Genomic DNA, 27,219 nt, shown 5'->3' on the forward strand with positions numbered 1-27,219 from the left:
GTCTCAATGATCGACTCCGAAAATCCACGCTTGGATAAAATTAAGTGTTCAATCTCCAAGCAGTCAGCTTCAGAGAAACTAGATTTGGATGAAGGAAGGGCCCTTGACGTAGAAGGTTCTTCCTCAACGGAAGTCTCCAAGGTGGCAGGTCTACATACCAAATCCTGCAAGGCCACGCTGGTGCAATGAGGATCACCGACGCCCTCTCCTGTTTGATTTGAGCAATGACCCGAGGTAGAAGAGTGAACGGAGTAAATAGGTATGTGAGACTGAAATTCCAAGGTACCGCCAGAGCGTCTATCAGTACCACCTGAGGGTCCCTTGACCTCGACCCGTACCTCCGAAGCTTGGCATTCTGTCCCCATTTAAGAATCAGGCTGGAAAACACTTCCGGATGGAGTTCCCACTCCCACGGGTGAAAGGCCTGTCTGCTCAGGAAGTCCGCCTCCCAGTTGTCCATGGCCAAGGAACTCCGAGTTCCTCCCTGATGGTTGATGTAAGCCACTGAAGTTATGTTGTCCGACTGGAACCTGATGAACCGGGCCAAGGCTAACTGAGGCAGGCCAGGCCAGAATAGTATTGAAGATTGCTCTCAGCTCCAGAATGTTTATGGGTAGAACAGACTCTGACCGAGCCCATGCCCCCTGAGTCTTTAGAGAGCCCCAGACTGCTCCCCATCCCAGAAGGCTGGCGTCCGTTGTCACAATCTCCCAGGTGGGTTGGCGGAAGCAAGTTCCCTGGGATAGATGGTCCTGAGACAACCACCAAAGAAGAGAATCCCTTGTCTCCTGTTTCAGATGTAATCGTGGAGACAGGTCCGCATAATCTCTGTTCCACTGCCTGAGCATGCATAACTGCAGAGGTCTGAGGTGGAAACGGGCAAACGGGATGATGTTCATAGCCGCTACCATCAGACCGATTACCTCCATACATTGAGCCACTGACGGCCGAGGAGAGGAATGAATCGGTAGACAAGAATCGAAAATCTTTAATTTCCTGACTTCGGTCAGAAATATCTTCATTGATAAGGAATCTATTATGGTAACCAAGAAAACTACCCTTGTAGTTGGAACCAAGGAACTCTTTTCCAAGTTCACCTTCCATCAGAGAGATCGCAGGAAGGATAACAACATTTCCGTGTGGGATTTTGCCTGTTGAAAGGATGGTGCCTGAACCAGAATGTCGTACAGATAAGGCGCCACTGCAATGCCACGCAACCGGAGCATCGCCAACAGTGATCCCAGAACCTTTGAAACAATTCTGGGAAGCTGTGGCAAGGCCAAATGGAAGAGCCACAAACTGGAAGTGTTTGTCTAGAAAAGCAAACCTCAGAAACTTGTGATGGTCCTTGTGGATGGGAACATGCAGGTACGTGTCCTTTAAATCTACCGTTGTCATAAATTGACCCTCTTGAACCAAGGGAAGAATGGAACAAATAGTTTTCATCTTGAAGGACAGTTTAGGCTTTTGAGATCTAGAATTGGTCTGAAAGTTCCCTCTTTTTTGATAACCACAAACAGATTGGAATAAAATCCCAGACCCGGCTCCTGTCTCGGGACAGGAACGATCAGTCCTAGGTCCGAAAGGTCTTGAACACAGTGTAAGAACGCCTCTCTTTTTGTCTGGTTGACAGATAATCTTGAGAGAAGAAACCTGCCCCTGGGAGGAAAGGTTTTGAACTCTAGTTTGTATCCCTGGTACATGATGTCCACCACCTAGGGATCCTGAACATCCCGAACCCAAGCCTGAGCGAAGAAAAAGTCTGCCCCCCACAAGATCTGGTCCCGGATCGGGGGCAGACCCTTCATGCTGTCAGTCAATAGCAGGCTTCTTTGATTGTTAGGCCTCAAGGAAAGCTTAGACTGTTCCTGCTTGGAAGGAGAGGAGGGCTTATTTTTAAAGTTTCAAAAGGAATGAAAATTGCTCTGACGTCCCTTCTGCTTATTTCTCTTGTCCTGAGGGAGGAAATGACCCTTTCCTCCCGTAATGTCAGAAATGATTTCCGCCAATCCAGGCCCAAACAAGGTCTTCCCCTTGTAGGGAATAGCCAAAAGCTTAGACTTAGATGACACATCCGCAGACCAAGATTTTAACCATAAGGCTCTGCGGGCCAGCACAGCAAAACCGGAAATCTTTGCTCCCAGTTTAATAACCTGTAGGGAAGCATCTGTAATAAAGGAATTTGCCAACTTAAGGGCCTTGATCCTATCCTGGATGTCTTCAAGGGGAGTGTCTGTCCTAATAGAATCAGACAACGCATCAAACCTGTATGCCGCCGCACTAGTGACGGTAGCCATGCACACTGCAGGTTGCCATTGTAAACCCTGGTGTACGTAATCTTTTTGAGTAACCCCTCTAATTTTTTGTCCATAGGATCTTTAAAAGAACAACTATCCTCTATGGGAATAGTAGTCCTCTTAGCCAGTGTGGAAATTGCCCCCTCCAGCTTGGGTACTGTCTGCCAAGACTCCATAATAGAATCTGCTATAGGAAACATCTTTTTAAATATAGGGGATGGAGAAAAAGGGATACCCGGTCTCTCCCATTCCTTAGCAATAATCTCTGTAGCTCGATCTGGTACAGGAAATACCTCCACCATGGAAGGCATATCAAAATATTTGTTTAGCTTACTGGATTTCTTAGGATTGACTACGACCGTGGTGTCGCTGTCGTCCAGTGTAGCTAAAACCTCCTTAAGTAACAGACGGAGGTGCTCTAGCTTAAACCTGAAGGATACAACTTCAGTATCAGCAGAAGGAATTACACTGTCAGATTTCACCCTCAGATGTATCCTCCTCCTCAGGCTTCTGGGAGGGGGCATTCGAAATAGCAACAACTATGTCAGCAACCTCACTTACTGATTGTTTACTTTTCCTCTTGCGCTTTCCCTGCAACATAGGAAAAGCAGACAGCGCACCAGAAACCGCAGAGGACATGAGGGAAGCGATTTCTTGCAACGTAACTCCAGGTGGAATAAGAGAGGAAGCGCAGGGCACTGGAAGAGTGGACAATAAATTTTGGGACATATGAGGAGAAAGCTGCGGCATATCTTGATCATTGACAGAAGACTCCTGAACAGTATGCGCCTTAGACAATGTTGGCTCAGAAAAAAGTCTATCCCTGTAATGTAAAGTTCTCTTAATTACATGAGGAACAGAAAGGGATTGGTGGTTCCACATTAGCATCAAAAGATAAAGAACATGAAACATCTTGCAGGGCCTCTTGATCCATCTTTATTCACCAACAAACTGAATAAATAGATAAATAACTGATATTTTATTTATAAAATACCCCCCCAAAAAAATGTTACTGTTCCTTTAAATTTTTAAAAATGAACTGCTTTATTTTTCTGCAAAATAATAAAGTAACACTTAAAGGCAAAAAAATAAATACTCCGGACACCTCAGCTTAACTTTGCTGAGGCGCTTACCTGCCTGACTAACACCGGAGTGTATACACTGTTAGATGATCCGGACTCAACCTCTTTATTCTGTCAATTGAATTGACAAAGCTTTCTTTGCTACGGAACACAGGAAGTATAAGGGAGAAGTGCGCAACAAAATTTGCCGCTTCCGTTAACCCCGCCCATCGTGGGCGTTATAAGAAAAAAACCTCCCATTCGGCCAAAAGTATAGTAATGTCGTATCATTACTTAAGTACAAAACACCACCTCTGAGCCTGCTCCTCGTCCCCCGTGCCTGCTATTACTGCCCGAATAAAAGATCCTCCAAGTCATAGGAGAACTTTTCTTTTGTCCCAGAATTTGTTTAATTTATTTTAAAGTGCCATGTTTTATTCTGTATAACGTTCCCAGAAAATAAAAAGTCAGCACTTACCTTTATAAATCTGCCCGGCATCAAGGAAGCTCACTAGGTTTGTGAGGCATGATCCCTCACATGGACCTGTGGAAAAAAATGCAAAGACTGAATAATCTTACCCAGACTTTAGAAGTTAGGGCAGCATTAAATACATGGGAGGCGCAGTGACGATTATACCCCACAAGTTCCCATTGCTTGAAAGCCACCACTGCTCTACTGAAGAGACTAATATGGACTACGGCTACACCCTAGGACAAAGCAAAACAATCTTGCACTGCTTAAAAAATAATAAAATCTTGCTTGAAGAATCATCATTCTAACACCTAACTTTACCACTTCCTTGCTCTAATGTAGGCAAAGAGAATGACTTGGGTGGGAGGGAAGGGAGGTGATATTTAACAGCTTTGCTGTGGTGCTCTGTGCCACCTCCTGCTGGGCAGGAGTGATATTCTCAATAGTAATTAGATGATCTGTGGACTCACCGTGTCATTAGAAAGAAATAAGCATTCTTTTATTTTTATTACACAAGCAATTATAAGGGGTTAAAGTGAGGGGGTGTGGGGTCTATGGGGACTGTGTTTTAACTGTTAATATATATGTATATTTTTATTTTGCTGTGCTGTGCTAGGTACTTTGTCGTGTCTCACGGCATGAGAACGAGGCTCCTATAGGAGCCTATGGAAGTGCACTTTCACAAGCACAAGGCTTCCAGGCAAAACAAACGCAAGTTCACATTGCACCTAACTTGTAATACCAGAGCAAATTTGCGTGCGCTGGTATTACTGAGTGGAGTGCAATTTTGCACTCCACTCGTAATCTAGGCCTCAATGTCTAATAGGGCTATTAACCTTTAAGGCTTTCTACATGCTACAAATTTATAATATAATATTATAATACTATATTGTTTCTAGTGACTAATCTATTGGATAAGATCTATTGGTGTAGCGATATAGTGACTAATCTATTGGATACAATCTATTGGTGTAGTAATCTAGTGACTAATCTATTGGTGTAGTAATCTAGTGACTAATCTATTGGATAAGATCTATTGGTGTAGCGATATAGTGACTAATCTATTGGATACAATCTATTGGTGTAGTAATCTAGTGACTAATCTATTGGTGTAGTAATCTAGTGACTAATCTATTGGATAAGATCTATTGGTGTAGCGATATAGTGACTAATCTATTGGATACAATCTATTGGTGTAGTAATCTAGTGACTAATCTATTGGATAAGATCTATTGGTATAGTAATCTAGTGACTAATCTATTGGATAAAATCTATTGGTGTAGTAATCTAGTGACTAATCTATTGGATAAGATCTATTGGTGTAGCGATATAGTGACTAATCTATTGGATAAGATCTATTGGTGTAGCGATATAGTGACTAATCTATTGGATACGATCTATTGGTGTAGCAATATAGTGACTAATCTATTGGATAAGATCTATTGGTGTAGCGATATAATGACTAATCTATTTGATATAATCTATTGGTGTAGCGATATAGTGACTAATCTACTGGATAAGATCTATTGGTGTAGCGATATAGTGACTAATCTATTGGATAAGATCTATTGGTGTAACGATATAGTGACTAATCTATTGGATAAAATATATTGGTGTAGTAATCTAGTGACTAATCTATTGGATAAGATCTATTGGTGTAGTAATCTAGTGACTAATCTATTGGTGTAGCGATATAGTAACTAATCTACTGGATAAGATCTATTGGTGTAGCGATATAGTGACTAATCTATTGGATAAGATCTATTGGTGTAGTAATCTAGTGACTAATCTATTGGATAAGATCTATTGGTGTAGTAATCTAGTGACTAATCTATTGGATAAGATCTATTGGTGTAGTAATCTAGTGACTAATCTATTGGATAAGATCTATTGGTGTAGTAATCTAGTGACTAATCTATTGGATAAGATCTATTGGTGTAGTAATCTAGTGACTAATCTATTGGATAAGATCTATTGGTGTAGCGATATAGTAACTAATCTACTGGATAAGATCTATTGGTGTAGCGATATAGTGACTAATCTATTGGATAAGATCTATTGGTGTAGTAATCTAGTGACTAATCTATTGGATAAGATCTATTGGTGTAGTAATCTAGTGACTAATCAACTGGATAAGATCTATTGGTGTAGCGATATAGTAACTAATCTACTGGATAAGATCTATTGGTGTAGCGATATAGTGACTAATCTATTGGATAAGATCTATTGGTGTAGTAATCTAGTGACTAATCTATTGGATAAGATCTATTGGTGTAGTAATCTAGTGACTAATCTATTGGATAAGATCTATTGGTGTAGTAATCTAGTGACTAATCTATTGGATAAGATCTATTGGTGTAGTAATCTAGTGACTAATCTATTGGATAAGATCTATTGGTGTAGTAATCTAGTGACTAATCTATTGGATAAGATCTATTGGTGTAGTAATCTAGTGACTAATCTATTGGATAAGATCTATTGGTGTAGCGATATAGTGACTAATCTATTGGATACGATCTATTGGTGTAGCAATATAGTGACTAATCTACTGGATAAGATCTATTGGTGTAGCGATATTTGACTAATCTATTTGATATAATCTATTGGTGTAGCGATATAGTGACTAATCAACTGGATAAGATCTATTGGTGTAGCAATATAGTGACTAATCTATTGGATAAGATCTATTGGTGTAACGATATAGTGACTAATCTATTGGATAAGATCTATTGGTGTAGTAATCTAGTGACTAATCTATTGGATAAGATCTATTGGTGTAGTAATCTAGTGACTAATCTATTGGATAAGATCTATTGGTGTAGTAATATAGTGACTAATCTATTGGTGTAGCAATATAGTGACTAATCTACTGGATAAGATCTATTGGTGTAGTAATCTAGTGACTAATCTATTGGATAAGATCTATTGGTGTAGTAATCTAGTGACTAATCTATTGGATAAGATCTATTGGTGTAGTAATCTAGTGACTAATCTATTGGATAAGATCTATTGGTGTAGTAATATAGTGACTAATCTATTGGTGTAGCGATATAGTGACTAATCTACTGGATAAGATCTATTGGTGTAGCGATATAGTGACTAATCTACTGGATAAGATCTATTGGTGTAGCGATATAGTGACTAATCTATTGGGTAAGATCTATTGGTGTAGCGATATAGTGACTAATCTATTGGATAAGATCTATTGGTGTAGCGATATAGTGACTAATCTATTGGATAAGATCTATTGGTGTAGCGATATAGTGACTAATCTATTGGATAAGATCTATTGGTGTAGCGATATAGTGACTAATCTATTGGATAAGATCTATTGGTGTAGCAATATAGTGACTAATCTATTGGATAAGATCTATTGGTGTAGTAATATAGTGACTAATCTATTGGATAAGATCTATTGGTGTAGTAATATAGTGACTAATCTATTGGATAAGATCTATTGGTGTAGTAATATAGTGACTAATCTATTGGATAAGATCTATTGGTGTAGCGATATAGTGACTAATCTATTGGATAAGATCTATTGGTGTAGCAATATAGTGACTAATCTATTGGATAAGATCTATTGGTGTAGCGATATAGTGACTAATCTATTGGATAAGATCTATTGGTGTAGCGATATAGTGACTAATCTATTGGATACGATCTATTGGTGTAGCAATATAGTGACTAATCTATTGGATAAGATCTATTGGTGTAGCGATATAATGACTAATCTATTTGATATAATCTATTGGTGTAGCGATATAGTGACTAATCTACTGGATAAGATCTATTGGTGTAGCGATATAGTGACTAATCTATTGGATAAGATCTATTGGTGTAACGATATAGTGACTAATCTATTGGATAAAATATATTGGTGTAGTAATCTAGTGACTAATCTATTGGATAAGATCTATTGGTGTAGTAATCTAGTGACTAATCTATTGGTGTAGCGATATAGTAACTAATCTACTGGATAAGATCTATTGGTGTAGCGATATAGTGACTAATCTATTGGATAAGATCTATTGGTGTAGTAATCTAGTGACTAATCTATTGGATAAGATCTATTGGTGTAGTAATCTAGTGACTAATCTATTGGATAAGATCTATTGGTGTAGTAATCTAGTGACTAATCTATTGGATAAGATCTATTGGTGTAGCGATATAGTGACTAATCTATTGGATACAATCTATTGGTGTAGCAATATAGTGGCTAATCTACTGGATAAGATCTATTGGTGTAGCGATATTTGACTAATCTATTTGATATAATCTATTGGTGTAGCGATATAGTGACTAATCAACTGGATAAGATCTATTGGTGTAGCAATATAGTGACTAATCTATTGGATAAGATCTATTGGTGTAACGATATAGTGACTAATCTATTGGATAAGATCTATTGGTGTAGTAATCTAGTGACTAATCTATTGGATAAGATCTATTGGTGTAGTAATCTAGTGACTAATCTATTGGATAAGATCTATTGGTGTAGTAATCTAGTGACTAATCTATTGGATAAGATCTATTGGTGTAGTAATCTAGTGACTAATCTATTGGTGTAGCGATATAGTAACTAATCTACTGGATAAGATCTATTGGTGTAGCGATATAGTGACTAATCTATTGGATAAGATCTATTGGTGTAGTAATCTAGTGACTAATCTATTGGATAAGATCTATTGGTGTAGTAATCTAGTGACTAATCTATTGGATAAGATCTATTGGTGTAGTAATCTAGTGACTAATCTATTGGATAAGATCTATTGGTGTAGTAATCTAGTGACTAATCTATTGGATAAGATCTATTGGTGTAGTAATCTAGTGACTAATCTATTGGATAAGATCTATTGGTGTAGTAATCTAGTGACTAATCTATTGGATAAGATCTATTGGTGTAGCGATATAGTGACTAATCTATTGGATACGATCTATTGGTGTAGCAATATAGTGACTAATCTACTGGATAAGATCTATTGGTGTAGCGATATTTGACTAATCTATTTGATATAATCTATTGGTGTAGCGATATAGTGACTAATCAACTGGATAAGATCTATTGGTGTAGCAATATAGTGACTAATCTATTGGATAAGATCTATTGGTGTAACGATATAGTGACTAATCTATTGGATAAGATCTATTGGTGTAGTAATCTAGTGACTAATCTATTGGATAAGATCTATTGGTGTAGTAATCTAGTGACTAATCTATTGGATAAGATCTATTGGTGTAGTAATATAGTGACTAATCTATTGGTGTAGCAATATAGTGACTAATCTACTGGATAAGATCTATTGGTGTAGTAATCTAGTGACTAATCTATTGGATAAGATCTATTGGTGTAGTAATCTAGTGACTAATCTATTGGATAAGATCTATTGGTGTAGTAATCTAGTGACTAATCTATTGGATAAGATCTATTGGTGTAGTAATATAGTGACTAATCTATTGGTGTAGCGATATAGTGACTAATCTACTGGATAAGATCTATTGGTGTAGCGATATAGTGACTAATCTACTGGATAAGATCTATTGGTGTAGCGATATAGTGACTAATCTATTGGGTAAGATCTATTGGTGTAGCGATATAGTGACTAATCTATTGGATAAGATCTATTGGTGTAGCGATATAGTGACTAATCTATTGGATAAGATCTATTGGTGTAGCGATATAGTGACTAATCTATTGGATAAGATCTATTGGTGTAGCGATATAGTGACTAATCTATTGGATAAGATCTATTGGTGTAGCAATATAGTGACTAATCTATTGGATAAGATCTATTGGTGTAGTAATATAGTGACTAATCTATTGGATAAGATCTATTGGTGTAGTAATATAGTGACTAATCTATTGGATAAGATCTATTGGTGTAGTAATATAGTGACTAATCTATTGGATAAGATCTATTGGTGTAGCGATATAGTGACTAATCTATTGGATAAGATCTATTGGTGTAGCAATATAGTGACTAATCTATTGGATAAGATCTATTGGTGTAGTAATATAGTGACTATACGTTACTGGTTCTCCTGAGAATAATACTCTAGTACTTGTTTATGTCACGATGAGCCCGCAATATTACTTTTTCATGGGCAGCAGCAGCCATAGAAGTATAAAGTATTATTATTATTTATGGTTTGATTAAGATTGTGATTTTTCTGTTCTAGTAGTTGATAATAATTATTTGTTTGCTTCACTTACATTTACAAAGCACTGTATTAACATTAAGATTTAAGCTTGCAGGTCATTATGAGATACGTTTACATTCACTTCTATTTTCAAATGTGCTTTGTACTCTTAATATCCCTTGTTGAAAATGAATACGCACATATCCTATAACAGTGGCAGCTAGCTGGTGATTGGTGCCTGTAGACATTTGTCTGTTGTGATTGGCTGTGTGTGTTCAGCCAGCTGTCAGTAGTGCAATGCTGCTCCTTCAGCAAAGGATAACAAGAGAATGAAGCACATTTGTCTCTTGTGATTGGCTATGTGTGTTCAGCCAGCTGCCAGTAGTGCAATGCTGCTCCTTCAGCAAAGGATAACAAGAGAATTAAGCACATTTGTCTCTTATGATTGGCTATGTGTGTTCAGCTAGCTGTCAGTAGTGCAATGCTGCTCCTTCAGCAAAGGATAACAAGAGAATTAAGCAAATTTGATAACAGAAGTAAAATGGAAAGTTGTTCAAAATTGTCTGTTCTATCTGAACCATGAAAGAAAATGTTGGGATTTTCTGTGCCTTTAAGCAGAATGAAATCTAAAGTGGAGCCATATTTCTTTCTTTAGTTTACACATAGCACAATTACCAAAGCTATCTGGTTGTGTACTAACAAATGGGGGTTACCGACAACAGAACCCCCACGTATGAGCCATAAACGGTCCTACAAATATTCTCTTGGGAAAGTCTGTGAGTGATGTGGTCACATGACATGTCTATCTGCTGGAGCAATATGTGGTCACATGACATGTCTATCTGCTGGAGCAATATGTGGTCACATGACATGTCTATCTGCTGGAGCAATATGTGGTCACATGACATTGCTGGAGCAAACTAAACACAGAAATGATTGATGCTTGTAGGGAGGAGTGTGATATATACAGGAAAGGAAGATCTACTACAAGAATAAGACTATATGCCTATGACTGTAAGAGAGGTAAGCAGTTCCACACCCACTTGGAGAGACAGGAAACACACACATTTCTAGACATTTGTGGAGACAAATGGCCGAACAAATAAAGCAAAGGCACTATAAAATGTCTTCAATCATACCCATCACTGTAGGCTGCAGCGGCGGCGGCAGCGGCGGTGGCAGCTGTGGCGGCGGTTGCTGGCTGAGTGTATCTATAGGCTGCATATCCACCCTGTGCGGAGAGAAGAGTATGGTCAGGTTGAGCTTTGATCTTCCAGTCTTCAATCAATGACATGAGGGTGTGTGTAGTGGAGAGTGACAGATAATTGTATTATTCTCCTAATATTACATACATGGGTCAGCAGATACCAATGAATTTGCTCACTGGTTTGCCATTGCCTAAATTTTGAGTATTGTTGCAGGAAAATCAACAAAAGGTTCAAGATCAGTGGTATGTGTGTTGCTAAAGATGCAGTCCCACTATACAAATGTGCCAGAGAATGAAAAGCTTTTGTAGTTAGACACTGTGTGGCACAAAACCGTCTATCACCTACATATAATTTAATTCAGTAAAATGTACCCAGTTTTACTAAGACCCTAGAGTCCTTCTGAAAGGACAATACATTTACTTTGTGTTGCCTCGCAGGGACATGATAGGATCAAAAGGACTTCTCTTTCCTGTGTTCTGTTATGATTAATGTGATAATTGTTAGTGTCGTGCATCGGCGTAGGAAAGTGCAAATGTCCTCATGACCGGACTTCTATCCCAGTATTGAAATCACCTGAAAGCAATGATGTTCAAGTGTCAAATCTACTGTAGAGAACAATATTGTGACTGACTTTCTAGTAGAGCTAATTTGAGCTCTGTATGAAAAAAACAACAAACAATGAAGATGACCAAAATGTCTATTTTTAGTTTGCTCAGTGAGACTGCATCTTTATGGCACATTAGGCTTGTAGAGGGGATTCCTGGTCACAAATATGGGACGTGTACAGAATAATACACTTGGGTTTGGCATGTAGGGGAGACAGAAAACACCATTTATTACAGCCATGTCAGTGCTGGAGAAGAAAGCATCTTCACTCAATTTAATAGGACCAGAATCTTCTCCAGTACAGAGATGTCCAGATCTTTGTTGTCTTGCATGGCATAAACAAGGGTGATAGACACGGCTGCCCAGTTCTCAGATAAATAGAGAGTCATGAGGGAAGTTGCATAGTTATAGATTACAGGAATTGCAGGGTATACCAGGAACACAAACCAAATGCATTGCCATTAGCTAGGGATGATTAGCTGGGATAGGTAAAACAGACATGAAACCAACGTGTAAGACACAGCTCTGTCTCAGAGCCATAGAAAACAAGAAACAAAGTCAGTTCACTAGATCCCTGCATTCCTGAGGGACAGGTTATTACCCTAAGTCTTCTAAATAAGCTACAGGTGGGGTTCTCTAGAGCGTGCACTGATGGGGAGGGTTAGGCGGGCAACATGTCAATGTGAGGTTAATATTACTCCTGGCTAGTCTGGTGCTACCCACATGACAGGGGGTTAATATACAAAGCCAAAATGGAGAAGGAACTTGAGGAGGGGCCAGGGGGAGAACAGAGGGAAGGGCCAAGGGAGTAAGAACAGAGGGAGAGGTCTGAGAGGTGCAAACAATGGGAGGGTCTGGGGGAAGAAAGGGAGAGGTCAAGGGGTAAGAACTGAGCTTTGGGGTTGAGAAGAGATACATGGTATGGGGAAACAAAGGAAAAGTTATGTGGTGAGAATAGAGAGAGAGAGAGAGGGGCTTGGAAAACAAAGGGAGAGGTGAGAGGGAAGGGGCGGGATGGACAGAGGGAGAGGTTAGGGGTGAGAAGAGAGGGAGGGGCTGGAACAACAAAAGGAGAGAATGGGATGAGAAGAGGGAGAGGGGCTGGAACAACAAAAGGAGAGAATGGGGTGAGAAGAGGGGGAGGGGCTGGAACAACAAAAGGAGAGAATGGGGTGAGAAGGGGGGAGAGGCTGGAACAACAAAAGGAGAGAATGGGGTGAGAAGAGAGGGAGGGGCTGGAACAACAAAAGGAGAGATTAGAGGGGATAAGAGAGGAAGGTGCTGAAGTCCTGGGGTAAGAACAGAAGAAAGGTCAGAGGGAGAGGCGGGGGGTGAGATCAGAGGGAGAGGCGGGGGGTGAGATCAGAGGGAGAGGCGGGGGGTGAGATCAGAGGGAAAGGCGGGGGGTGAGATCAGAGGGAAAGGCGGGGGGTGAGATCAGAGGGAAAGGCGGGGGGTGAGATCAGAGGGAAAGGCGGGGGGTGAGATCAGAGGGAGAGGCGGGGGGTGAGATCAGAGGGAGAGGCGGGGGTGAGATCAGAGGGAGAGGCGGGGGGTGAGATCAGAGGGAGAGGCGGGGGGTGAGATCAGAGGGAGAGGCGGGGGGTGAGATCAGAGGGAGAGGCGGGGGGTGAGATCAGAGGGAGAGGCGGGGGGTGAGATCAGAGGGAGAGAGGCGGGGGGTGAGATCAGAGGGAGAGAGGCGGGGGGGGGGTGAGATCAGAGGGAGAGAGGCGGGTGGGTGAGATCAGAGGGAGAGAGGCGGGGGGTGAGATCAGAGGGAGAGAGGCGGGGGTGAGATCAGAGGGAGAGAGGCGGGGGCGAGATCAGAGGGGGTGAGATCAGAGGGGGTGAGATCAGAGGGAGAGAGGCGGGGGGTGAGATCAGAGGGAGAGAGGCGGGGGTGAGATCAGAGGGGGTGAGATCAGAGGGAGAGAGGCGGGGGGTGAGATCAGAGGGAGAGAGGCGGGGGGTGAGATCAGAGGGAGAGGCGGGGGATGAGATCAGAGGGAGAGAGGGGGGGGTGAGATCAGAGGGAGAGGCGGGGGGTGAGATCAGAGGGAGAGGCGGGGGGTGAGATCAGAGGGAGAGGCGGGGGGTGAGATCAGAGGGAGAGGCGGGGGGTGAGATCAGAGGGAGAGGCGGGGGGTGAGATCAGAGGGAGAGGCGGGGGGTGAGATCAGAGGGAGAGGCGGGGGGTGAGATCAGAGGGAGAGGCGGGGGGTGAGATCAGAGGGAGAGGCGGGGGGTGAGATCAGAGGGAGAGGCGGGGGGTGAGATCAGAGGGAGAGGCGGGGGGTGAGATCAGAGGGAGAGGCGGGGGGTGAGATCAGAGGGAGGGGCGGGGGGTGAGATCAGAGGGAGGGGCGGGGGGTGAGATCAGAGGGAGAGGCGGGGGTGAGATCAGAGGGAGAGGCGGGGGGTGAGATCAGAGGGAGAGGCAGGGGGTGAGATCAGAGGGAGATGCGGGGGGTGAGAAAAAAGGGAGATGCAGGTAGTGAGATAAGAGGGAGATGCATGGAAGTGAGATCAGAGGGGGATGCGGGGGGTGAGATCAGAGAGGGATGCGGGGGATGATAACAGAGGGAGATGTGGGGGGGGGGTTTGAGAACAGAGGGAGATGCGGGGAGTGAGATCAGAGTGGTATGCGGGGGGGTGAGAACAGAGGAAGATGCGGGGGGGTGAGAACAGAGGGAGATGCGGGGGGGTGAGAACAGAGGGAGATGCGGGGGGGTGAGAACAGAGGGAGATGCGGGGGGGGGTGAGAACAGAGGGAGATGCGGGGGGGTGAGAACAGAGGGAGATGCGGGGGGGGGTGAGAACAGAGGGAGATGCGGGGGGTGAGAACAGAGGGAGATGCGGGGGGTGAGAACAGAGGCAGATGCGGGGGGGGGTGAGAACAGAGGGAGATGCGGGGGGGGGGTGAGAACAGAGGGAGATGCGGAGGGGGTGAGATCAGAGGAAGATGCGGAGGTGAGATCAGAGGGAGATGCAGAGGGTGAGATCAGAGGGAGATGCAAAGGGTGAGATCAGAGGGAGATGCAAAGGGTGAGATCAGAGGAAGATGCAGAGGGTGAGATCAGAGGGAGATGCAGAGGGTGAGATCACAGGGAGATGCAGGTAGTGAGATGAGAGGAAGATGTGGAGGGTGAAATCAGGTCAGACATCAGGAGGAAACATAAGAGGGTTAGGGTGTAGGTCAGACATCAGGAGGGTTAGGGTGTAGGTCAGACATCAGGAGGGTTAGGGTGTAGGTCAGACATCAGGAGGGTTAGGGTGTAGGTCAGACATCAGGAGGGTTAGGGTGTAGGTCAGACATCAGGAGGGTTAGGGTGTAGGTCAGACATCAGGAGGGTTAGGGTGTAGGTCAGACATCAGGAGGGTTAGGGTGTAGGTCAGACATCAGGAGGGTTAGGGTGTAGGTCAGACATCAGGAGGGTTAGGGTGTTGGTCAGACAGGAGGAGGGTTAGGGTGTAGGTCAGACAGGAGGAGGGTTAGGGTGTAGGTCAGACAGGAGGAGGGTTAGGGTGTAGGAGATCAGACATCAGGAGGGTTAGGGTGTAGGTCAGACAGGAGGAGGGTTAGGGTGTAGGTCAGACATCAGGAGGGTTAGGGTGTAGGTCAGACATCAGGAGGGTTAGGGTGTAGGTCAGATATCTATCAGGAGGGTAAGGGTGTAGGTGGTCAGACATCAGGGGGGTTAAGGTGTGGGTTTAGACATCAGGAGGGTTAGGGTGTAGGTCAGACATCAGGAAGGTTAGGGTGGTCAGATATCAGGAGGGATTAGGGTGTAGGTCAGATATCAGGAGGGATTAGGGTGTAGGTCAGATATCAGGAGGGTTAGGGTGTAGGTCAGACATCAGCAGGGTTAGGGTGTAGGTCAGACATCAGCAGGGTTAGGGTGTAGGTCAGACATCAGCAGGGTTAGGGTGTAGGTCAGACATCAGGAGGGTTAGGGTGTAGGTCAGACATCAGGAGGGTTAGGGTGTAGGTCAGACATCAGGAGGGTTAGGGTGTAGGTCAGACATCAGGAGGGTTAGGGTGTAGGTCAGACATCAGGAGGGTTAGGGTGTAGGTCAGACATCAGGAGGGTTAGGGTGTAGGTCAGACATCAGGAGGGTTAGGGTGTAGGTCAGACATCAGGAGGGTTAGGGTGTAGGTCAGACATCAGGAGGGTTAGGGTGTAGGTCAGACATCAGGAGGGTTAGGGTGTAGGTCAGACAGGAGGAGGGTTAGGGTGTAGGTCAGACATCAGGAGGGTTAGGGTGTAGGTCAGACATCAGGAGGGTTAGGGTGTAGGTCAGACATCAGGAGGGTTAGGGTGTAGGTCAGACATCAGGAGGGTTAGGGTGTAGGTCAGACATCAGGAGGGTTAGGGTGTAGGTCAGACATCAGGAGGGTTAGGGTGTAGGTCAGACATCAGGAGGGTTAGGGTGTAGGTCAGACATCAGGAGGGTTAGGGTGTAGGTCAGACATCAGGAGGGTTAGGGTGTAGGTCAGACATCAGGAGGGTTAGGGTGTAGGTCAGACATCAGGAGGGTTAGGGTGTAGGTCAGACATCAGGAGGGTTAGGGTGTAGGTCAGACATCAGGAGGGTTAGGGTGTAGGTCAGACATCAGGAGGGTTAGGGTGTAGGTCAGACAGGAGGAGGGTTAGGGTGTTGGTCAGACAGGAGGAGGGTTAGGGTGTAGGTAAGACATCAGGAGGGTTAGGGTGTAGGTAAGACATCAGGAGGGTTAGGGTGTAGGTAAGACATCAGGAGGGTTAGGGTGTAGGTAAGACATCAGGAGGGTTAGGGTGTAGGTCAGACATCAGGAGGGTTAGGGTGTAGGTCAGACATCAGGAGGGTTAGGGTGTAGGTCAGACATCAGGAGGGTTAGGGTGTAGGTCAGATATCTATCAGGAGGGTAAGGGTGTAGGTGGTCAGACATCAGAGGGGTTAAGGTGTGGGTTTAGACATCAGGAGGGTTAGGGTGTAGGTCAGACATCAGGAAGGTTAGGGTGGTCAGATATCAGGAGGGATTAGGGTGTAGGTCAGATATCAGGAGGGTTAGGGTGTAGGTGAGACATCAGCAGGGTTAGGGTGTAGGTCAGACATCAGCAGGGTTAGGGTGTAGGTCAGATATCAGGAGGGTTAGGGTGTAGGTCAGACATCAGGAAGGTTAGGGTGTAGGTCAGACATCAGGAAGGTTAGGGTGTAGGTCAGACATCAGGAAGGTTAGGGTGAAGGTCATATATCAGGAAGGTTAGGGTGTAGGTCAGACATCAGGGAGGTTAGGGTGTTAATCAGACATCAGGAGGGATTAGGGTGTAGGTCAGACATCAGGAAGGTTATGGTGTAGGTCAGACATCAAGAGGGTTAGGGTGTAGGTCAGACATCAGGAGGGTTAGGGTGTAGGTCAGACATCAGGAAGGTTAGGGTGTAGGTCAGACATCAGGAGGGTTAGGGTGTAGGTCAGACATCAGGAGGGTTAGGGTGTAGGTCAGACATCAGGAGGGTTAGGTTGTAGGTCAGACATCAGGAAAGGTAGGGTGTAGGTCAGACATCAAGAGGGTTAGGGTGTAGGTCAGACATCAGGAGGGTGTAGGTCAGACATCAGGAGGGTGTAGGTCAGACATCAGGAGGGTGTAGGTCAGACATCAGGAGGGTGTAGGTCAGACATCAGGAGGGTGTAGGGCAAGGGGGGGGGTACCCAGGGTGTTGGAAAAGTGAGGGGAACAGAGATGTCTATAATAAGCAAAAACAGCATCACAAAAAGAGGAAAAAAGAAGAGCAATTTATGTTTGATTTGGGTGCACAGTAGGTGATTAAACAGAATATGCACAGTGATAATATTATGTGTGCAGCACAGACCATATTACATATGATATAAATTGGACACATATTAAAATACATGTCTTGGTTCTAGGCTAGAAATAGCAGATCTTATACTTAATGATGTAGTTAAAGGGGGCTGAATAATTGCTGGTTACAATAACCTGACCTGGTCACCACGGTTGTGCACATCATTAGCAGATCTCCATCAGTAACCCTGATCTAGTTTATCCACCAAAGGCAAAAGCATCACTTTTATGGCTAATCCTGTATTTCTACAGAGCCTTACAGATTGCCTACTGTCTATGATGTGTGCGTCAGCAGCAAGTCAGGGTTTATTATATAGCTGGGTCATGGATTGTACACAGATTTCCTTAACATAAATTGCAAATCCTCTTTTTCAGTACCACATACTGCAATTGCTGTTTAGTCCCTTTGCCTACAAAATAATGACATGGCCTCTGTTCCCTTCTCCAACAAGGCATTAATTATGGGTTAGTATAGTCATTTCAATCTTGGATCACAGCAATCTGCACTCTGGTTGGCAAAAAGGGCCACATGAGCAGGCGCCTACCTGAGGTAGCTTAGGGTTTAACATTGGTTCCTGTAAGACTAGTCTATAACAGAACAAAAACAGTATTGAAAACCCAGAAGGAAAATATGCCAAAAATCCATATGAAAAAACATAAGAAGCCTGTGGAGAAAAGGAGAATTAGACACAAGAGGGACCCTGCCCCTCTCTTCCTGTTCACTCAGTGCCCATGCTTAGGAGGGGGCAAGCCAGCCTAATGTACATCTAATCACAGCAGTTAAATGCCCATTTTGTCGTCTGAACATGCTCCGTCACTCCAATCCCTGCTACGGGTAACTCTATGGGTCCAGGAGAGGAAAAATAGGGACATGTATAACACAAAAAAGGGACAGGCAGAGCAGAAACAGAGAGTCAGTGGGAATGGAGAAATAGGCGAAGAAGCAAGTGAGCAGAGAAACAGGAAGAAAAAGAATAAAAGATCAAGAACGGAGTAAATAGACAAAAAATCAATAAAAATGGAAAGAAAAAAAATCTCAAAAACTTGAAAAGGTTTTTAAACATAACAATAATAATACTTGATCATTACCAGACCCCCAACTTTCCCCACTAAGTCCCTGTGCCTGTCCAGGTCTGGCCCTACAGGATGAATCTGGCACGAATCAGGTTGGAGCCTGAGCGTCTGACGGCAGCGGGGAGGCGACCAACACCATTGCATGCATTGTCCCCAATAGACTACAATCTATCCCACTGCCAGCACAACGACACCACCTTAGTCTCCAAGTCTACCATTCCACGGCCAGAGCAGTGTTTATAAAAAAAAGCATGCCTGCATTCCCAGACACAACACTCAACCCATGTTACAAACAGAAACATCAGAACAAATACAATCAAATGAAAAATACAACAGAATTATTAAGGCACAGAAAAGAGAAATAAAAAAAGAATGGAAGAAAGGATATGAAACGGATGGCAATTAAGGCTGGCTTGCACGGGCAAAGAGGTAACGGGGAGCGGGAGGCAGGAATTAAACTGATTGGATTTCAGATTATTATAATTTTGTAGTTTTTTCTGGTTTATCTTTGCATACTTACATATAATTCAGTGCCATAAAATCCATCCTGATATAGCACACTATAGAATCACACCAGGAAAGGGGGGGTAAAATGATAACAAAACAAAAAAACAAAAAAAACACATTCCGGTTATTAACAGCAGCTGCATGCATCATGCTATACAAATCATAAGCAGGCAGAGTGATGTATGAATAAATCGTTTCCTCCTCCCATCCCCACCGCCAGTCATGTACCGCCCTGCATATCATTTGTCTCATTCCTAAAGCAGCAGAACAGAGTGACTTTATTATTCTACAGATTAGCTGCACCTATGTACATTATTTACCCAGCAATTCAGGGTCTCTGACCACAATATATTTTCTATTTCTAATAATGAGGCTATGAGTGGCATCTAATGCCCCTGTGCAGATCTGTCACTCGCCTGGTCACTGTACGTGCAATGCTCCTTACAGTTCTTGCTGGCAGGGATAGGGTTAATCCCCAATACCACTAAAGTCAGTTTAATCTCATAATGCAGCATTACAACGGTTAAGAACGTAAGGTGTTAAAGGATTGTAAAATTTGCAGCAAGACTAAGTGCTGTTACTTGTACAGGACATAGAATGTCTACAGCACCTTATTCTTAAGACAAATACTTTATTAGGACAAGATCAAGTACATGCAACGTTTCAGCCCTTAATCATGCATCTACACCTGCTGCATTATTGCTGGGAAGTTTTTCTATTACTTGTACAGGACAGAATCAACACAACCATTTTCATATGTTGTTAATTTCATTGTCATCGTTAATAACCGTAAAGCACAAAGATAGACAAGTTAATTTTTTTTGTAATTTTGTGGGTCACTGAAGCTTTGACAAAAGTACAATACTTATGTTAATGAACCTAAGAGCCCAGTACCAGTAAATGTTACCGTGCATCATATGCTGCGCTAAATTCTGTGCAGTGTCCGAGGAGCTCTTCGTACAGGGCAACTGCTATAAAGAGGGGTTCCCTAGGGCCACAGGTGCCCAACACGTTTATTCATACATCACCCGTGTTTCTCACCCAGTTATTATGTATGAGGCCAAGTTTCATGCGTGTCAGCTATGATTGGTCACACAAAGGTGCAGTCATTAACAAGCTCCCCGCTCCCACAACCCTGCCCCTCTGCCTTCTCTTACATTAGTGCCACCTCGATGCTTCCTAAAATCGTCAACCACTTCATCCCAGGGAGGCACAGAGCCTGTGTGGTCACTTCTATTATCCACCGCCAGAAGAGCCACAACACATCCCAGGGCCCTTATGGCGGTGAAATATTAACCCCGTACATTTTTGTTTTTTTACATTTACAATGAACTAAAAAAAATAGATGATTTGCTAATAACTTGTTGTCAGATCTATTCACTGTCTCCTAAGAGGCTCAGCGTGACCTTCATCAATCCCATTAATAAGCAAAATATGGAACTGAGGCAGAACATATCTAGATGAACACATTAGTGTCAGCTATGTGCTGGCTGTACGTACCATATAACTATATATTCCTACAAACCAACTTAAAAACAAACCTTTCAATAGTATTAGAATATGTGCCAGATATACAGCACTAAATATTCACACCTATGTATTGCTTCGTCTTCTCTGCCATATAATATCTAGTGCAGACTGTCCAGTGCCTTACTACCTACTATATATATCTAGAATGTAGTAAGTCTGCTCTCCCCAGCATCTCGTTGCCTATTCTGTTCCACTTACCCAGGATATGTGGGGATAGCGGTAGGAGGCACTGCCCGTACCGCACCGTACACCGTCCTTCCGCGGCCTCTTAAATGTGCCCCTCTGAATGCAGCTGCTGTGGTTGCTGCCGCTGCAGCTGTGGGGTAAGGAAAGCCAGGAACTGCAAAGGGATAACAGGAGGAAGGGTGGGTAATAGATGGAAGAAAGAGGGAAAGTGAAAGAGAGATCAGATGTTAGATAATGCAGGACAGATTCTCACCCCCCTCACGCAGGTCATCATGCTGCTGTAACAAATGTTTGGTAAAAGGTAGAGCAATGCAGCTATCATTTGACCATCATCACTGTACATGGCCAGCAAAGTTTCATTCTAGAGCCAACACCAGGAAGGCTCATCATAAGCACGCATAGAACATACTCATCTGGGAATTTCTTGTGCACTGCTCTGGTCAGCTCTAGAAACAATTTGACTTTAATGTTGTGGTCACAAATTGCTTTTTGTATCATTCTGGATCTATAGGGAGCAGGGCAGAAAGGTGTAACAAAACACCAGATTTAAAGTCAAATTCCCCTTAAATAAGGCATAAATGCCTCTATAAATAAAAATACACCTACAATCTTTTATGAAAAGACTGCAGACTTTGTTTTGTTTTACCATGTACAGACGGAGGCCACAATCTCTGCATTACTCTTTTAAAAGGACATTCCTGAGACAGTAAGTTAGAAGTAACAGACTCTGCCCTATTAACATCTGAGGTGAGTTGCCTGGTACCCAGGACGTGATGCACTAAGCAGCTTTATATTAAAGGTACACGGCTGCAGGGGTGGCTTGTGATGCACTAAGCAGCTTTATATAAAAAAGTACATGGCTGCAGGGGTGACCTGTGATGCACTAAGCAGCTTTATATAAAAAGGTAAACGGCTGTAGGGTTGGCCTGTGATGCACTAAGCAGCTTTATGTCTAAGATACACAGCTGCAGGGATGGCTTGTGATGCAGTACGCAGCTTTATATCTGAGGTACACAGCTGCAGGGGAGGCCTGTAATGCAGTACTCGGCTTTATATCTAGGTTCATGCCTGCAGGGGTGGCCTGTGATGCAGTATGCAGCTTTATATCTAAGGTACACGGCTGCAGGGGTGGCTTGTGATGCAATACGCAGCTTTATATCTAAGGTACACAGCTGCAGGGGTGGCCTGTGATGCAATACACAGCTTGATATCTAAGGTACACGGCTGCAAGGGTGGCCTGTGATGCAGTACGCAGCTTTATATCTAGGTTCATGGCTGCAGGGGTGGCCTGTGATAAATACACAGCTTTAGATCTAAGGTACACGGCTGCAGGGGTGGCCTGTGATGCAATACACAGCTTTAGATCTAAAGTACATGGCTGCAGGGGTAGTATGTGATACAATACACAGCTTTAGATTTAAGGTACACGGCTGCAGGGGTGGCCTGTGATGCACTAAGCAGCTTTATATAAAAAGGTACACGGCTGCAGGGGTGGCCTGTGATGCACTAAGCAGCTTTATATAAAAAGGTACACGGCTGCAGGGTTGGCCTATGATGCACTAAGCAGCTTTATATAAAAAAAAAGGTACACGGCTGCAGGGGTGGCCTGTGATGCACTAAGCAGCTTTATATAAAAAGGTACACGGCTGCAGGGGTGGCCTGTGATGCACTAAGCAGCTTTATATAAAAAGGTACATGGCTGCAGGGTGGCCTGTGATGCACTAAGCAGCTTTATGTCTAAGATACACAGCTGCAGGGGTGGCTTGTGATGCAGTACGCAGCTTTATATCTGAGGTACACAGCTGCAGGGGAGGCCTGTAATGCAGTACTCAGCTTTATATCTAAGGTACACGGCTGCAGGAGTGGCCTGTGATGCAATACACAGCTTTAGATCTAAGGTACATGGCTGCAGGGGTGGCCTGTGATGCAATACACAGCTTTAGATCTAGGATCATGCCTGCAGGGGAGGCCTGTGATGCAGTATGCAGCTTTATATCTAAGGTACACGGCTGCAGCGGTGGCTTGTAATGCAGTACACAGCTTTATATCTAAGGTACACAGCTGCAGGGGTGTCCTGTGATGCAATACACAGCTTTATATCTAAGGTACACGGCTGCAGGGGTGGCCTGTGATGCAATAAACAGCTTTATATCTAGGTTCATGGCTGCAGGGGTGGCCTGTGATGCAGTACGCAGCTTTATATCTAAGGTACACGGCTGCAGGAGTGGCCTGTGATGCAATACACAGCTTTAGATCTAAGGTACACGGCTGCAGGGGTGGCCTGTGATGCAATACACAGCTTTATATCTAGGTTCATGGCTGCAGGGGTGGCCTGTGATGCAGTACGCAGCTTTATATCTAAGGTACACAGCTGCGGGGGTGGCATGTGATGCAATACACAGCTTTAGATCTAAGGTACACGGCTGCAGGGGTGGCATGTGATGCAATACACAGCTTTAGATCTAAGGTACACGGCTGCGGGGGTGGCATGTGATGCAATACACAGCTTTAGATCTAAGGTACACGGCTGCAGGGGTGGCATGTGATGCAATACACAGCTTTAGATCTAAGGTACACGGCTGCAGGGGTGGCATGTGATGCAATACACAGCTTTAGATCTAAGGTACACGGCTGCAGGGGTGGCCACTAACACCTTGTAATAATAAAAACCTTTAAATCTTTACATTTAACAGTTGGTTCTGCCACAGGGACTCTCACATCAAGTAATACAAAAGCTGAGTCCAAGTGGGGAGGTTTAAGAAATAAAAATACATATACAGTATATGGTAAAGATGAAAATAAATCTTTTATTGTGATTTGTTTAGAGTACATGCTGGCGTCAGACAACAGGACAGACAGAAAGGAAGCAGATCACCTTGGAAGATCGATGGGACCCTACACTGCAAACTCCCAGCTAAGGACAATTCCCTTGTGTCAGACATCAGCCTGTTTAGTAAGTATATTCAATGAAAGGACCAGTAAATACAGAAGATTTGCACAATCAATACATGCATGATAAAAAGACAATGCAAGTTATGTCTATTTCCACTCCCATTGCATCATGTGACAGCCATTAGCCAATCACAAATAAACATATATTCTGTGAATTCTTGCACATGCTCAGTAGGAGCTGGTGACTCATAAAGTGTAAATATAAAAAGACTGTGCACATTTTGTTAATGGAAGTAAATTAGAAAGTTGTTTAAAATTGCTGCTCAATCTGAATTATTAAAGTTTAATGTTGACTTGAGTGTCCCTTTAAAGGGTAAACATCTGTGTATACACATGCACAGTATATGTCAGCACTAAACATCTGTGTATGCACGTGCACAGTATATGTCAGCACTAAACATCTGTGTATACACGTGCACAGTATATGTCAGCACTAAACATCTGTGTATACACGTGCACAGTATATGTCAGCGCTAAACATCTGTGTATACACGTGCACAGTATATATGTCAGAATGGTGTGCTGTAGTGCAAAAGATCTGTGTACACAATAAATGGTTTAAAAGCAATTTGCATTTATTTGCAGTTCAGATACAAACTTCTTGTAAAGCCTGTATGTTTATCTTGTCTACAATGCTGTATATAGGGACATATATAAATGGTTCTGCACTGATTAAACAATCTGTTTGTAGCATGTTTTTCTGGAGGCAGTGACAGTAAAATCAGGCACAATAATGATGTTACTATGAATAATGAAACATTTTATAGAGAAGTGAGCGGTGCATACAAGTAGTGGGTGCTCACATGCTGCATACACCTATAGGGCAGGATTTATAGACATTTCTTCCAAAGTGAATCTGCTGTGTGTAAAGAAAACATGGGAGTTAACCCCTTCCCTGCTGCTCTGCAGTCTATATCCATTCAGCATGACACAAACTGCACGTGCAGGAACGAGCAGGAAGAGACAGGGCAGCAGCCAGAAGGGATTTTGGAAAGTTGAAGGGGGCCATTCCACGTGCTACTTACTGATCAACGGAATGTAGGTGTTAACCCCCCGAGGTCCGGGCAGTTGTACACCAGCCTCAGTGGCCAGAGAGACGTCAGCTTGGAGCCCGGGTGCCGCTTTAGGGTGATTGGGAAATTTAGAAGAAACAAAATATAAAATAATAAAAAAAACAAAACAAAAAAAAAAACATAAAAAATAGAGTGTGAAAAAAAGGTCAAATAAAAGAAACCTTTGCTTTTTCCGCCCCCATTGGTAGTGCAGAAAGAAATACACAAAAAGCAGCAATACAGACTACTGAACAGGCAAAACAAAGTCAGACTGCATCTACGTACGTCAATGACCGCCCCTTTTATATTACACCCAGAGCAACATATGCTGTCTGACTAAATTCAGTATTAAACACATAAGTGCAAAAGGATAACCCATTCCTTGATTTGTAAAACATGCATGACGATGGGATGCGCTACAGACTAGAATTTATTGTCATATTAACCAGTGCTAAGATGATCAGTCGCCACAGGGTGTCAGTAGCGAGCAAGGTACCAGCATATGTTCAGTGGAACAGGAAGTTTATGGTGCTTTTAAGAAAGGATCGTCTGATTTGGTTTTGCCGTTAACTGCAACACAGATAGAAAAAGAAGTTGAAGATTTACCAGCATAAAGCTCAGGTCCATACATAGCTCCCATCACAGGACTGAGCTTCCAACCTAAGAGAGAGAGAGAGAAGGTGTCAGACACCTGTGCTATGCTGCACAACATCAGTGGTATACAGAGCTCCTGTAGTCTGATCTGCAAATCCTGTGACAAATAAAGAAGTCTGCTGCCACAATCATTTGCAGTGCTGGGGTACAGTATAATGCACCACTGCCTGTGCCCACAAATCAATGCAATGTATACTGATCTGTAAATAATGTCAGCACATATCCCTTTTACAAATATCAATTACAAACAAACATTTAGCCATAGGACCCAACAAAACAGGTGGTTTCTGTAAGTCTTTAATGGGCACAACCCCCTATACATTAGCTAGTAATGTAATGTGACAGGGTCAGCAACAGCATTACTCACAGTCCAGTAGCATAAAAAAAACCTTTATTCATCTTAGGTAGGGTGACCATATTGCCGCTTTAAAAAGGGACACATATGAAAAATGCATATGTCAGGGTTCTTATACAGAACATTTATTTAAACAGCATTGAAAAAAGCCCTGACTTATGTATTTTTCATATGTGTCCCTTTTTAAAGCGGCAATATGGTCAGCCTAATCTTAGGGTCATGCCATATACAACGTTTCTGGCCACAAGCCCTTAATCATACCCTAAGATAAATAATAAAGCTCTTTTACACTGCTGGAGCTTTAGTGAATCAGGTACCTAGAATAACATAGGGACAGGTGAGGCTGCAGGGAGCTTTAGTGAATCAGATACATAGAATGTCATAGGGACAGGTGAGGCTGGAGGGAGCTTTAGTGAATCAGATACATAGAATGTCATAGGGACAGGTGAGGCTGGAGGGAGCATTAGTGAATCAGATACGTAGAATAACATAGGGTCAGGTGAGGCTGGAGGGAGCTTTAGTGAATCAGATACATAGAATAACATAGGGACAGGTGAGGTTGGAGGGAGCTTTAGTGAATCAGATACATAGAATAACATAGGGACAGGTGAGGTTGGAGGGAGCTTTAGTGAATCAGGTACATAGAATAACATAGGGACAGGTGAGGTTGGAGGGAGCTTTAGTGAATCAGGTACATAGAATAACATAGGGTCAGGTGAGGCTGCAGGGAGCTTTAGTGACTGGTGAGGACTTTAGTTAGACCTGTAAGCTCTGCACACATTACCCAGACTAGCCCCAGGAACCTAGAACTTATTGGAGCATATTGTCAGCGCTCTGTGCAAAGAATTTAGCTTTGTGTCTTGTCCCTACTAATAATACAACAGGTACTCACCATTTCCATATGGAGTCACAGTCTTCTTGTTGGTCATGACACGAGCTGTTGCATTGTTCACCTACCAAGGGCCCCAGGTGGAAGAGAAGAATTATTAGAATATAAACCAAAAAGATTCTCAATCCCTGTGCATTTGCTATTAACCCCTGCACTGCCAGAAGAGAGTGCAATATGGAAATAGCTCCTCAAACAGTGAAGGGGTTAAATGTCCTAATAATCCCCATTACACACACACACATCCACTCAGAGATCAGAGGGAACAGAGAGACGAACAACACGTAGTGAGCATGTGAGCAGGTCCTAGGGTATCAGCTGCGGCTCAGACATCCCATGAGGAACGCAGCTCCAAAACACAGATCATTTTGCAATGAAGCGGCTGACGTGACA

The 27,219-nt window shown here is 43.3% G+C and overlaps 1 protein-coding gene across 11 annotated transcripts in view; it reads right to left on the reverse strand.

The window, feature by feature from the left end:
• RBFOX2 (RNA binding fox-1 homolog 2) overlaps positions 1 to 27,219 on the reverse strand; it is a 554,363-nt gene that overhangs the window by 9,210 nt on the left and 517,934 nt on the right. For 6 of the 11 annotated variants that reach the window (XM_053721361.1, XM_053721363.1, XM_053721366.1 and 3 more), the window contains 6 exons: positions 26,833 to 26,893; positions 25,538 to 25,591; positions 24,905 to 25,000; positions 20,940 to 21,081; positions 18,176 to 18,218; positions 11,111 to 11,202 (listed from right to left, as the gene is read on the reverse strand). In XM_053721361.1, coding sequence (XP_053577336.1) covers positions 11,111 to 11,202; positions 18,176 to 18,218; positions 20,940 to 21,081; positions 24,905 to 25,000; positions 25,538 to 25,591; positions 26,833 to 26,893 — 488 coding nt within the window. Of the gene's footprint in view, positions 1 to 11,110; positions 11,203 to 18,175; positions 18,219 to 19,224; positions 19,265 to 20,939; positions 21,082 to 24,904; positions 25,001 to 25,537; positions 25,592 to 26,832; positions 26,894 to 27,219 lie in introns of all 11 variants that reach the window. The other 5 variants (XM_053721364.1, XM_053721367.1, XM_053721362.1 and 2 more) reach the window with 2 other exon arrangements.

This window comes from Bombina bombina, chromosome 7 (assembly GCF_027579735.1).
Source record: "Bombina bombina isolate aBomBom1 chromosome 7, aBomBom1.pri, whole genome shotgun sequence".
In the NCBI taxonomy this organism is placed as follows: domain Eukaryota; kingdom Metazoa; phylum Chordata; class Amphibia; order Anura; family Bombinatoridae; genus Bombina; species Bombina bombina.